At 53.3% G+C, this 12972-nt stretch overlaps 6 protein-coding genes across 6 annotated transcripts; 3 read left to right on the forward strand and 3 right to left on the reverse strand.

The window, feature by feature from the left end:
- Positions 1-136: 136 nt before the first annotated feature.
- On the reverse strand, positions 137-1402 carry DSM5745_05024 (tRNA methyltransferase TRM7; the record flags this gene model as incomplete). Its single annotated transcript, XM_026747040.1, has 1 exon — positions 137-1402. The coding sequence occupies one exon, from the start codon at positions 1400-1402 to the stop codon at positions 137-139; it is 1266 nt and encodes a 421-aa protein (XP_026604520.1).
- Positions 1403-1632: 230 nt separating this feature from the next.
- Positions 1633-4077, forward strand: mak5 (ATP-dependent RNA helicase MAK5; the record flags this gene model as incomplete). The annotated part of the gene is made up of 3 exons (XM_026747041.1): positions 1633-1884; positions 1934-3175; positions 3223-4077. 3 exons carry the CDS (start codon positions 1633-1635, stop codon positions 4075-4077), a joined length of 2349 nt encoding a protein of 782 aa, XP_026604521.1.
- A 1293-nt stretch (positions 4078-5370) lies between these two features.
- On the forward strand, positions 5371-6909 carry DSM5745_05026 (uncharacterized protein; the record flags this gene model as incomplete). Its single annotated transcript, XM_026747042.1, has 1 exon — positions 5371-6909. The coding sequence occupies one exon, from the start codon at positions 5371-5373 to the stop codon at positions 6907-6909; it is 1539 nt and encodes a 512-aa protein (XP_026604522.1).
- A 61-nt stretch (positions 6910-6970) lies between these two features.
- Positions 6971-9012, reverse strand: DSM5745_05027 (cytochrome P450; the record flags this gene model as incomplete). The annotated part of the gene is made up of 4 exons (XM_026747043.1): positions 6971-7513; positions 7562-8383; positions 8440-8474; positions 8601-9012. 4 exons carry the CDS (start codon positions 9010-9012, stop codon positions 6971-6973), a joined length of 1812 nt encoding a protein of 603 aa, XP_026604523.1.
- A 428-nt stretch (positions 9013-9440) lies between these two features.
- On the reverse strand, positions 9441-10731 carry DSM5745_05028 (uncharacterized protein; the record flags this gene model as incomplete). The annotated part of the gene is made up of 4 exons (XM_026747044.1): positions 9441-9545; positions 9605-9889; positions 10007-10581; positions 10653-10731. The coding sequence occupies 4 exons, from the start codon at positions 10729-10731 to the stop codon at positions 9441-9443; spliced, it is 1044 nt and encodes a 347-aa protein (XP_026604524.1).
- Positions 10732-11755: 1024 nt separating this feature from the next.
- On the forward strand, positions 11756-12660 carry DSM5745_05029 (uncharacterized protein; the record flags this gene model as incomplete). Its single annotated transcript, XM_026747045.1, has 2 exons — positions 11756-12580; positions 12634-12660. The coding sequence occupies 2 exons, from the start codon at positions 11756-11758 to the stop codon at positions 12658-12660; spliced, it is 852 nt and encodes a 283-aa protein (XP_026604525.1).
- Positions 12661-12972: the final 312 nt, after the last annotated feature.

The raw sequence follows: 12972 nt of genomic DNA on the forward strand, positions 1-12972 counted from the left end.
GGGTATCCTCTATCTCTATATACATGTATACCACAACCACCTCCGTCTAATGCAAGCTCTATGATCCTCGAAACAAAGTTGATATGAATAAGGAAATAACATAAGAATATAAATTGCCAAAACAGCTAGAATATGATCACGCCCGCCCCATAGCTCCCAACTTTGTCTTGCCATACGCACCACCCCTCTCCTTTCTCAGCTCAAGCGCTCGCCGGTACGGTGGGGCCATGGGTGGTTGTACGGGATCCAAGTTCACATAATCAGGCGGTAGTGTGTATGAAGCATCGGAGTCCCAAGCCGAGAGGTCGCCGCACGCAATGAACGAGGGTATCCACCGGTTCTCAGGCGCGAACTTCTGAGGGTTGTTGAACAGAGGTTCAGGTGTGGTTGAGTCGCCTGAGTCCTTGTGTAAGAGACGAGTTTGGAAATCGTTGCTTTGAGGGCCTGCTGATGTGGCGACGGGCTTGTCTGTGCTTGACTCCTCGTCGGGTACCTCTGCGGCGAGGTTCCCGTCGGCTGATATAGGCTTCGGTACAGCTGCACCACCGAAGAGGGGGTTCTTCAGAGTGTCCATACCAAGCTGGGCATCGTGGATAGCGGGTGGAATGAAACCCTCGCAGACGATGAAGGCTTCGAGAGAACTGGCACGACTACTCCTGGGCTTTGCAACGCTTACTCGCTCGAAGACTGTTCGGAGCTGCGAGTAAAGGAGGTCCACGTCGCGGTCGCGGAAGATCTTCGCGACGAACTTTCCGCCTGGTCGGAGGACGCCTAGGGCTAGGTTGAGTGCGGAGTAGAGGAGTTGGGACTGGATGTAGATGTCAAGATCGTGCAGACCTGTCACGTCCGGAGCACCGTCGGAGATGACAAGGTCAACGGGATGCGGCTGGCGGACAGCATGAGGCGTGGAGGAGGTTGTGGAGTCGTAGGCTTCAGGGTCTAGTGCCCGTAGGAGAAGAGGGATGGTGGAGGGGTGGGTGATGTCGGCTTGGAGGGTTGTGATGCCTTGAAGGGGTGCCATAGGCTGCAGATCGATAGAGACGATCTTGACATTCTTCCGTGGCTTCAATGCGGTTGAGTCTGTGTCGTCGGTGTCCTCGTTCTCCGCCGGTGCATCTCCGTTCAATTTCGCCAATGGCGCTTGTTCCTTGCGCCTCTTCTCAACCCAGGATCTGCGACCGAAGCTCTCGCCCTTGATCAAGACACGACTGAGCACCTGACTCCAGCTCCCGGGGGCCGCGCAAAGGTCGACGACGCGGGTCACCTTCTCCGGATTCTCATGCTCGAATAGATCGAATTGCTCGTCGATCTGGATGAGTTTGAAGGCGGATCGCGCGCGCCAGTTCTGCTCTTTGGCAAGGCGGTAGTAAGCGTCGCGCTTGTCTTTTGAGGATTTTCCCATGACGATTGTGGTACTTCAGATCGTCAATGCGTGATGGTGGGGGAGTAGTCGGAGGGGACGATTTGCGATTTCTTTTGGTGCGTGGGGCTGCCGATAAGATCAACGCAAAAGTAGAAGGCGGTGAGAATATTCTGCCGCTTTTTTTCTTCCCCGAATCGATCTCTTCGGAGGAATAACATCCTGCGACTGATCATTTTCTTCTACAATATCGCCCTGATTTCTCATTAGCCATGGGCCAGAAACGCCAGCGCGACCAGAAGGGCCCGGACTCACACTTCAAAAAGCGAAAGAGGACCGGAAAGCCTAGCAATGCGGCCGAGAAAGAGCCCGAGCCGGAGGTGGTTGTCGGCGTTGACGATCTCGATTGGAAGGAGGTAGCGCTGCCTGACCGGATGGACGACTTTGAGGGCTTTTTCGGACTAGAGGAGATTGAAGGGGTGGACATCGTTCGACCTCAGGGTAACGGACAGCTCAAATTTAAGGTATGGTCTGAAGGCGCATTTTCAAGCATTCCTAGCTGACCGGCAACAGTCCGCCGCAGGGAAGCCGGGAAAGTCCATTTTGAAGAAGCCTACACCGGAAGAAATCGAGTTCAACGATGAATGGAGCGGCTTCAGCGACGAGGAAACCGAGGACAAGGACAGCGCCCCCACAACAGAAGAGGAGCCTAAACCGGCGACGGTGAACGGTAAAGAAGGAAAAGAGGCCAAGAAAAAGGAGAACAAGAAGAAGGAGACTAAGGCTGACGAGTCTAAAAAGAAGGAGGACAAGGTAAAAGAGCCTAAAAAAAAGTTGAAGGAGCAGAAAGAGAAGGATGGGGCGCAGGCAAAGGACAGCAGCATTAAGTCAGGCCTCTCCTTCGCTGCTTTAGAGGACGAGGCGGATGATGATGGCGCCGACATTTCTGCATGGGAGCCGCTTGGCCTCGCTCCAGAAACACTTACGAGTTTATCGAAGTTGAAGTTTAGCACCCCAACTACGGTCCAGAAGTCATGCATACCCCCGATCCTGGATGGCCACGATGTTGTCGGCAAAGCTTCCACCGGTTCCGGAAAGACGCTGGCCTTTGGAGTACCAATCCTGGAGCATTATCTCGAACAACAGAAGGGAAAGAAGAACGATTCTGAGGAGAAGGGAGAAAAGGTCCCGATTGCATTGATCCTGTCACCTACTCGAGAGCTTGCGCATCAGCTTCAGAAGCATATCTACGGCCTGATTTCAAACGCTCCAGGAGTCAATGCTCGGACCGCACTCCTGACTGGTGGTCTCTCCGTACAGAAGCAGCAGAGGTATCTGGAAACAGCTGACATCGTTATTGGAACTCCTGGTCGTGTTTGGGAAGTCCTCCGCACAGGACAGGGCTTGATTCGGAGGATGCAAGGCATCAAGTTTCTTGTTATTGATGAAGCCGATAGACTTCTGAGCGAAGGTCACTTCAAGGAGGTCGAGGATATTCTAGGGTCTCTGGACCGCGTTGAAGAGGGAGATCCGCCCGATGAGGAAGACGGCACGACCGAAGAGAATGCCGACCCCAGCGCGCAGAGGCAGACTCTTGTCTTCTCGGCTACTTTCCACCGCGATTTGCAACAGAAGCTCGCAGGGAAAGGCAAGTGGACCGGTGGTGATATAATGAACACGAAGGAATCGATGGAGTATCTTCTGAAGAAGTTGAACTTCAGAGAGGAAAAGCCCAAGTTTATTGATGCCAACCCTGTCTCGCAGATGGCTGAGGGTCTCAAGGAGGGAATCGTTGAGTGTGGTGCTATGGAAAAGGTTAGTCCCGCAGTCGCGATCTCGTGCTGCTTGCTAACGTCGCTCAGGACCTCTTCCTATACACACTGTTACTTTACCACCCCAAACTCCGCACCCTAGTCTTCACTAACTCCATTTCTGCCGTCCGCCGCATCACGCAACTGCTTCAGATACTCCAACTTCCTGCCCTAGCCCTCCACTCGGGAATGGCCCAAAAAGCGCGTCTACGCTCTGTCGAGCGTTTCTCATCTCCAACCGCGGATCCAGGCACAATCCTTGTCGCAACCGATGTTGCAGCCCGTGGTCTTGATATCAAGGGCATCGACTTCGTCCTTCACTACCACGCCCCACGCACTGCAGACACATATGTCCACCGATCCGGTCGTACGGCTCGTGCCGGCGCCTCGGGAAGGAGTGTTATTATCTGCTCTCCTGAGGAGATGACTGGAGTCGTTCGCCTAGCCGCCAAGGTCCACGCCAACATGGCCAACCGCAAGAAGCTGCCTCTTGAGTCCCTGGAATTAGACCGCCGGGTTGTCTCGCGGGTCAAGCCACGGGTTGCCCTCGCAGCCCGCATCACAGACGCAAACATCGCTAAAGAGAAAGTCACTACCGAGGATAATTGGCTCCGCAACGCCGCCGAAGACCTCGGGGTTGAGTACGACAGTGACGAATTCGACGAAGGCCAGGGATGGGGTCGCGGGCGTGGGCGTGGACGAAAAGAGCGTGACAGGCAGGTTGCAAGCACCTCGAAGGCTGAACTCGTGGGTCTTCGTGCCGAGCTGAACGAGCTCCTGTCTCAGCGGGTAAATCTCGGAGTGAGCGAGCGTTACCTTACCACCGGAAGGGTTGACATTGAGGCGCTGCTGCGTGGGGAGAACAAAGATTCCTTCCTGGGCCAGGTCGATGCGCTGGGATTCTAGGATTGTCGACTACATGTTTCATGATACCACTCGGCATTTAGCTCAATGCAGTATTTTATTCCAAACGAATACCCGTAAGCAATGAATCAATCCTTCTCGCGTAGTACATAACCCAGGCATTCTGATAGATAAAAACCCGGTATCTGAATAATCCCTCAACCAAATTCCGTCCACGCATTTTCCAGGCGAGTATCGATCATTTTGATTTCGCATCGCCCTTCCGCCTCTTGCGTGGCCGCTCGCCGTCATTCCGACCATTGAGAAGTTGCCCATCGTCCGGAATCCGTGTATGCTCATGCTCATTTCTAATCCAAAAGCTCGACCCCGAGCCCAGATAGTCGACCACAAACCCGCATTGCGCGCACTCCTCCCGCTGGTACATCTCAACCATCTCGAGCCATTGGGCAACGTTGTCGTCGCTTATCATTGCCCGTCCGCGGAAACTGCTCCTTCCGTATTCGCTTCTGTATCCAAGGACCTTGCAGACTGGGCACTGGTTGAGTTCGGGTATCTGGAGGGTCTTGGGGCTGTTTTCCATGCGTTGAGTGGACGTCATTCTGTCAAGAGGTTTTTGGATATCGTACGAAATAGGTAAGGACGGAGCTGATGAGGAAGAAGATGGCAGGAGGAAGTCATATCTCTCTTTCTTGACGCAACGTGAAAAAATAGCCCGGAAGGAAAGCTGCTATTCCGGTCGAATGAAGTAAGTGGATGAGTTGGATGAAGGTTGAATAATAAACCTCGAGAGGTATGTATATGTGGACAACCATGAGCTCCTTCCCTCCGAGCTCGAACAGATCAAGCCTCTCTAAGTTACCTTTCTTCCACACACCCAGGCAGTTAAAATCAGATTCAGGTTGGTATAGTCTATAGATCTACCAATCTCAACCCACGGTCAATCAAAATGCGCAGCGGTAGGTATACCTACTTAGTAGCACGTGACAGAAGGAGCCGACTCCAAGTCGACCTGCGTCTTACCTATGGATTCCTCTTTCTAAACCACTCGTTGCTTCATGATGGAGGCAACCACTCGAAGATCTCGAGCGAGTAGACCAAAAGTCCGAACTGGATGCATCACCTGCAAGTGAGCCAAAGCTGCGCTCTTGATTCAACAGACAACGACCCTGACACTGTTCAAGGATACGAAGAGTCAAATGCGACGAAGGCAAACCAGCATGCGATCGGTATGAATAACGTATGGCAAATCAAGAACCCGCTAACCATCTCAGCTGCCTAACTACGGGACGAAAATGCGACGGGTATGCTATACAACCGCGCACAACAGCTAAAGGAATGCCCCAAGAACTGGCATTGTCCAGCGTAGCAGTTTCAGCTACGGAAACGCGAGCCCTTGAGTTCTTTTTCCGCACTACCTCGTCGTGCCTGGCTGGGTTCCTCGATGTTGCATTCTGGAAGCGAAGTGTTCTCCAGCTTAGTCTCTCGGAACCATCAATACGACTGGCCTTGGCTGCCTTGGGATCGATGCATGAAGCAGAAGCTATCGCTACCCCAGAAGAAGCACAGATAGCGAAACAAACCGCTGTCCAAATGTATGGGCGGGCACTTCGTTCCACACTCGACAAGGCATCGACCGACAACCTTGCTACGTCGGTCATTGTGATGGCTAGCATCCTGTTTACATGCTTCGAATTTCTCCATCGGGACTCTGCTGCCGCCGCAAAGCATATTGGAAGTGGAATCAATATTATACGAGCGTGGCGCGATAGTGATCGATCCAGGAACCAACTTTGGGGCCGGAACTACCAATCCTATGAAGCCTACTTCATCGAGACGGAGCTAGCACCGATTCTGACCCTGTTCAATCTCAATGCCCTGGAGTTTGGCTCATTTCCCCGAAACCGAATAATTCTAAGCGCAATTGACAGTCGTGGTCCGTACCTCGCAGGGCAATTCGAGACGTTACAGGAAGCAAGAGTTGCTTTTGTTGACTTGGTTACTGCGTCTACAGAGCTTTTCCAGCACCTGGATGCTGGTGTTGACTCTGGAAATGTTCCACTTATTGACACCATGGCTGCATCTGAGGGGCTTCGTGAGGGCTTCAGCCATTGGAAAACTAACTTCGATGATCTAGTTGCGCGTCGCGAGTCGACTTGGAGCAAAGAGGAGCGCAACGCAGCAGCTGTCATTCAAATCTCGCGGTTCGGGGCTGAGCTCGGGCTTGCCGCGTACGGCATCTCGAGCGAATGTGATTGGGACAACCATGTAGAAGACTACGAAGATATCTGCCAGATTGCTGAGATATTACTTTCCGATTCCACTCATTACCCAGACGAGCTCTCCAAGTCTCTCAGCCTAGACCTGCCCCTGATTTACCCCCTGCATGCCGTCGCCTGGAAGTGTCGCCATCCGCGGCTGCGTCGAAAAGGACTGGAATTACTCCTCCGAGCCCCAAAGCGAGAATGGTTACTGGATTCTCGGCAGTATCATACCATCTTTTCGCACATAATGGCCTTGGAAGAGGCAGCCATCGGAAGACCCGAGGGCGATATACTGGAAGAGGGCCTCGTTCCCCCGGAACATGCGCGGATTCATGATTTCGACTGTGTCCCCCAGCTAGGGGCTAGTAGAGATTTTTCTCGCCATGCTGTTACTTTTCGGACAAGGCCGGGCGGCCCTAACGCGCCATGGCAGTGTGTTACTCATTACATTCATCTTTCATCGCCGGTCAGTAGCGGTATGCCGCCTTTGAACCTGTTTTCTTGCCGGAGATGGGCATGGCCGGAAATGACCGATCCTCAAACTGCGCGGATGCTAAAAAGCGCCGTATTTGGGGAGCTCCTAAAACAAGAGGACTTCCAGCATGATCTTTGAGTGGAGTGGCAATTCGAATATACAACGGACTACATACATAAGCAACGAATCGTCTCCAAAGTTACACACTGTCTCTCTTCGCGAAGGCTAGCGGTATTTTGCCTCCTAGGGCAAGGGTGAGCGTTGTCGAGCTTCCGCGCAAAGCGTTCTCCACCCGTCTACTTGCATCGTCTTCGGATTCTCCTCCTATCCTAGCCGACGTCACTCGATATTCATGGCAGAGGACAGCGAGTGTAGCAATGAACTCCACCTGAGCGAACTTCCTTCCGATGCATGCCCTCAGCCCGTCGCTAAAGGGAATGAATGAGCCTCGAACTGGCTTATGAATGTCGGCTGACTCCAATCCTGGCCCAGAAAGGCCTTCGGTGTCTTCATTTTTCGCGAGGAAACTGTGGGTGTTGCGTTTGTCCCAACGTTCAGGATTGAAACTGCCCGCATGTGGGCCCCAGTATTCCTCCAAGTAGTGGAGTGCATTCGCGTTGAGGTTGACTCGCACGTTGGGGGGTAGGTGATGTCGCTCTCCCTTGTACATGATATCCGCACCGTGCGTGGCCGTCAGCTTTGGGATACTTCCAACCGGGGGATACAGACGAAGGGTTTCCAACTGCATTATTCAGCAAAAACTCTTGCCCTGGAAGTGAGTTGTACTCACCATGATACACAGCGGAGTGACTAGCCTCGGAAATACAGCAGAGTATTCCCACCCAGCCGGGCCGGTGGGTTGGTCACACAGAACCTCCCGCAATTCCGCATACAACTTATCCTGAACATCCTGGTGGATAGCAAGAAGAGCCAAGGCAAAACGCAGTGTGGTCGCGGTAGTCTCGTGGCCTGCAAGCGAGAATATATACGTGTTTCCAAGAATCTCTGTGTCAGAGAGGCCAGGGCCGCGTCCATCCCTGGCCATTGCCGCCTGATCCTCTCTTCGTGCTGCAACAAGCCTTCCTAACAAGTTATGCATCTCATGATCCGACTTCTCAGCGTCACCGACCAACGCATGCAGATACTGCTTTAGGTTCTCATGCGCAGCGAAATCGTTTTTGAAGAACGGCACCAAACAGCGAGGAATCCACCTCGGCAGGAGCCCGTTGGCCACAAAGACAGATGTCATAGAGCGATTCATATACTCCATCACGCCGCGGAAGGTATAACTGTACCCTGCCGCTGGGGTAGTTGCGTCTTTGAACAAACTCTTCGTGTTGTCACTTTCGTCCTGCGGTGCGGGCTTATAGGGCAGACTTACTCCAAAGCCGGCACCGCATATAATATTCAGGGAGAGCTTGAGAATGTCCTCTCGCGTATCTGTGACGGTAAATTGTTGACCGGATCTGGCTTTACCCTTGTACTTCTCTTCCCAGCATGCTGTCATCTCCCGCGCCTGAGTGATACTCTCCTTCCAAACCAGGCTGTTATTTTTGTCGTTGAATGCGGCGGCTGTGTACCGGTGGTGGTATGCCCACTGACTTCCTTCCGACTGGTCTCGCAGTCAGTAAGCACCTTCTGATTGATTGGGAGACGCGATAGACTCACGGTAAACACGCTAGGTCCGTACATATCAAACGCCTCTGTCCGATCATGTCAAGATTATTAGTGTCAATCTAGCGACCTAAATGAACCACTCATCGACCACCCCTCCCCTTCGCAAGCAAAGCAGAACCACAGAAAAAGGCACCTGAGAGAGGAGAACATACTCAAATGCTCCACGGGTTTTACAAACCCCTTCCGATCTTTAACAACCTGACTCACAACATCCGCATCCCCAACATGACAACTCACCAGGCCAGGAGTAACCGAGATATAAACGCCTCCGTGTTTTCTCGCCAGTCTATCCTTGACATCCCATCGTCCCCGGAACGCCGCGTCGGCAATATAGTCCGCAACACCGGTGGGCAACCAGTAGCGTCGGACATAGTTGAACCAGCGGGACTCGAAGAGCAGGAGGTACAGCAGGTTTGCTTCGGAGATGGGGAAGGCAATGCGCGGGAGAGAAGGGCAGGTCTTGCGGATGAGATGGAGGTTATGCAGGAAGGAGAGGACTGTTTGGGCGATGTAGATGGTGATTAGGGCTGCGGGGAGGGTGGAGGGGTTGAGGAGGGAGTTCATATTTATTTTGTTGGGAATTTGGGTGGTTGGGTGGGATTTTGGATCGGTAGAGTAGAGCATAGAGAGAGAAGCAGTCACTGATTGACCTGGAGGGAAGATACTGATTTATATCCACGTTGTTGAAGACTGGGTTAGGGCTGTTGATGTGATTTGGACGCTCGTATACTCCACCCGGTACGAGCGAGCCAATCATACCTCCGGACTAGGTATACTTACCTACGAAGAACTGCAGCATCGGCTGATACAGATAGGCTCTTATCAAACAACTGATTCAGACTAAAGAGACGAAAGACAAAAAGGCTCACCATTTGGATTGGACGGCTCGGGTTAAGGACACACGGGGGTACCGTATGGGGGTGCGGCGCGGAGACAAGCTGGGGAAGGGACATGAGTAGTGCATGGATGCAGGGTAGAGCTTTCTCGTGGGATCATTGCGCATCGTCATCATCATCGTGATAGCCATCGTAGTCAGCATTGTCATCGGCATCGTGGTCGTGATCGTGATTGTGATCCTCGCCCTCGTCCTCGTCAGCCTGCATTAATGTACAGTCAGTCTTCGTGTCCATTCAAGACCAACACAAGCTCAGCGAACCTGAATAAAAGCCCCGAGGCGATCGGCAAACACCTCCTCCAAGATCTCACTGGCGTTTTCCTTCTCCATCATAAGCCCGAGGTCCCCTTCTTCGTCAGGATTAAGATCCCAGGGCCTCTCGCCTACACCGCGCATATTGGTCAGCACCGCCTGATGGAAGTGCCACCTTAGGCACTCGTCGCTAACGCGGTTGTTCGGGTCACTGCAATCGCGAGTCGACGGGTTGAGAGTGCCACCCCCAATTCCGTTTTCGTCTTGTTCGAAGTAGACAATCCGATAGCCTCTCTAGACGTTTACCTCCGTGTTAGCATCACAGTGAAAACATGAAGCCAGAGCCAGAGCCAGAGCCAGAGCCAGAGCCGGATCTGCTAGAGTAGCTTAGGTAGGCATAGCATGACCTACGTCCGGATTGATAGCCAGCACAAAAAGGTCGAACAGGATGTGGACGTTGAGACAGAGCAAGAGGCCGTTCTGCATCGAGAAGAGCTTACTCGGCCCAATCGTCCTGGGACTATTTGTGTCCGTGATCCAGCGAGCGTATCCTTCGTCGTCCCACAGTTTCACCTTCGACACGGGGAAGATATGCGTAGCTTGGTTTGTGGTCTCCCCCTTCCATCCAGTGATCGTGCACGTTTCGTTATCTCTGTTCAGAACCCCATTGCGGAAATGGGCCTGGTTGGTCCGCATGCTTTTTCCAGTGTCGTCGACCTCGACCACTTGGGCGGATGGGGCTCGGCGGATTGCCGGCTGCGTGGACAGCTGGACATCCACAACGTCACTCTGGGGGCCAAGGATGATGTATCTGTCAGGCGTGATATCGTCTGAGGTGCGGCTTACGAGATCCCCAACCTCGTTATCATCTTTGAGATGGTGTAGGCTCCAGCGAACGTGGGGCTTGCCAGGGAACATGAGGAAGCTGTCGCACATCGAGTGGAAGTCATCCTTGCGGATTTGAGCAGGGCTGTTGATGTATGCTCCTGGGAAAGCGAAGCGAAGCCTTAAGATTAGATCTCGACCAGTGCCCAGAGTAGGAAAAGGGGCAGCGTACCTCCGAGATAATCGCCCTTTCCAGAGAAGATATGGGTGTTCCGAGGCCGATACGTTTCCGGGGCGACAAACGCAGCCATGGCTAGAGAGAGGCAGGAAGGGCCAGGACAAGGATGTCTGCGAGACGCAGGGATGACGTGTCTGGAGGAACGAGTGTTACGGGCAGGAACACCGCGGAGCAGAGAACTCAAATGAACAGCGTCACATGAGCCCATGTTTGGACTGGGGTCGACTCCAGATAGAACTGCGCTGGTCGAACTCCTTTGCAACGCATCACTGCTCTAGGACCAAAAGCAGATGCACATGGCCGGTCCTATACATGGATGATCGAAGATCTCATCAATGGCCGTCCGGAAGTCAAATCTGCACTAGCCAGTTAGATCTATCACAGGCGATCTCAGTCTACGGTCGCCCTGATCTAGTCACTAAGAGGATATTAATCTCATGTCCCCAGAGTCCAGACGGGCAATGGTCGACTCGGGCCACTCGGCATCTCGTTGCGGCTTCGGCCAGCTCCACTCGGCATGCCGAGATCATCAGGCCCTCGGAGAGTGAGAGTGAGCCCTCCTGTGCCGGCTAGGTCTGTACCTAGGCTTGGAATTAAAAGTACGTAGTCCGGTTAGAATTGGGAACAGGCTATAGATCGCTCTGGGCACAAGATTAACGGCGTTCCTCCACTTCTTCGGTTCCCAGTTGATGTTGTCGGGATGGTAGAGACCGGAACAGCCGACTTTGGAGCGCAGTTAGTAGCATGCACTTCATGCAACACTTTCAACACTCAGAATACTATAATTATGTAGGTCCGAGACCCATAGCAATCAATAAGCATGATTGATTAGGGCTAGCCTCGCGACCGCCGATGTCGTCATGCGTGTCAAGATCTGGACCCGAGAGCAAGGCACCGCTCCACTTGGTGCCGATGCCTGCCCGATTGTCGGAATTTTTTCTTATCAGGCTTTTACAAGGATCTGACAGAGTGACAGACTGACAGTCTGACACCTATTTCACCATCGCGAAAGTTGTGACTGAGAATTCCAAGCGGAGGACGGCCATCCTTCGAATCCAAGTACACGGCTCCTCGGCCTCAACAACGCAACCAACAACATGTCCGCCATCCCACGAACCGTATCTCGCGTCTTGCGAACACCAGCACGAGCACGAGCACGAGCTGTCGCATCACCCCTCCGACCCTCATCCCCCATCGCCATCATCACCGCAATTCGCACCGCGCAAACCGAAGCCGCCCCCTCCGCGCTCAAGACCCCCCCACCACCATCCTTCCAAAATGCGCATGCGCCGCAAACACCCAGCTCCAAGCCAGCAACCCCAACACAAGCAACAACAGACCTATCCACCCACCCCCTAATCCAAACCCTCCGCCGCGACCCAACCCTCAAAGAAACCCGCCCCCATCTCACCATGCCCGCACACCTGCGCCCCGCGCACTTCGTAGCGGGAACCCTCTCCGGCGAAACAAAGCTCACGTCCGCCCCGTACATGTTCCTCTCACACCAAACCCCTTCCCACCAAGCCCCTCCCCAAGCTCAGCGCTCAGAGGAGACGGACTCCGCACCCCGCCAAAGCCGCGCAATCACGGTCTTCCACGCAGGCCGGGACATGTGCGGACACCCGGGGTACATCCACGGCGGGTTCCTGTCCGTGATGTTCGACGAGGTCTTTGCGCACTGCGTGTCGCAGTCTTTCCGGAGCGGGACGGGGATGACGGCGAATCTGAACGTGGATTTCCGGAAGCCGGCGCTGCCGGGACGGGTGTATGTGCTGCGGGCGGAGACGGTCAAGGTTGAGGGGCGCAAGGCGTGGGTTGAGGGGACGATGAGGATGATGCCGGCGGCGAGGACGGGGGGCGAGGAGGAGGGCGTTCTTGTGGCGGAGGCGAGGGCGCTGTTTATTGAGCCCAAGTTTGCAGAGGTATGTTGGCTTTTTTCTTTTTTTTTTTTTGACTTGGTTGCTAATGATGTTAGTCGATGGTGCCTGTTTATCGGAACTAGGCTTACCTTGCTTGATACCCATGATGCTTGGATTGCATATAGAATGTAGACATAGACATAGATCGATAGACATAGACCTTAGACCTTAATAGCACTTACCAGTAAAGCTGAAGAACTAGTATTTCTATCTAGATACTATTGGAAACCCTTTTGGACTCCCCCAAGCTCAAATCTCAGACAGCGAGGCGGTTAGGAATGAATGGAATGACACCCGAATGCAAGAAACTCGCCAATGTAAACAATTTCACATGCTATCATGATCCCCTCCGTCCAGAGGGCTAAGAGAAATTTGGTTATAACATTCATCACGGT

Source organism: Aspergillus mulundensis (genome assembly GCF_003369625.1).
Source record: "Aspergillus mulundensis strain DSM 5745 chromosome Unknown scaffold_4, whole genome shotgun sequence".
NCBI lineage: Eukaryota > Fungi > Ascomycota > Eurotiomycetes > Eurotiales > Aspergillaceae > Aspergillus > Aspergillus mulundensis.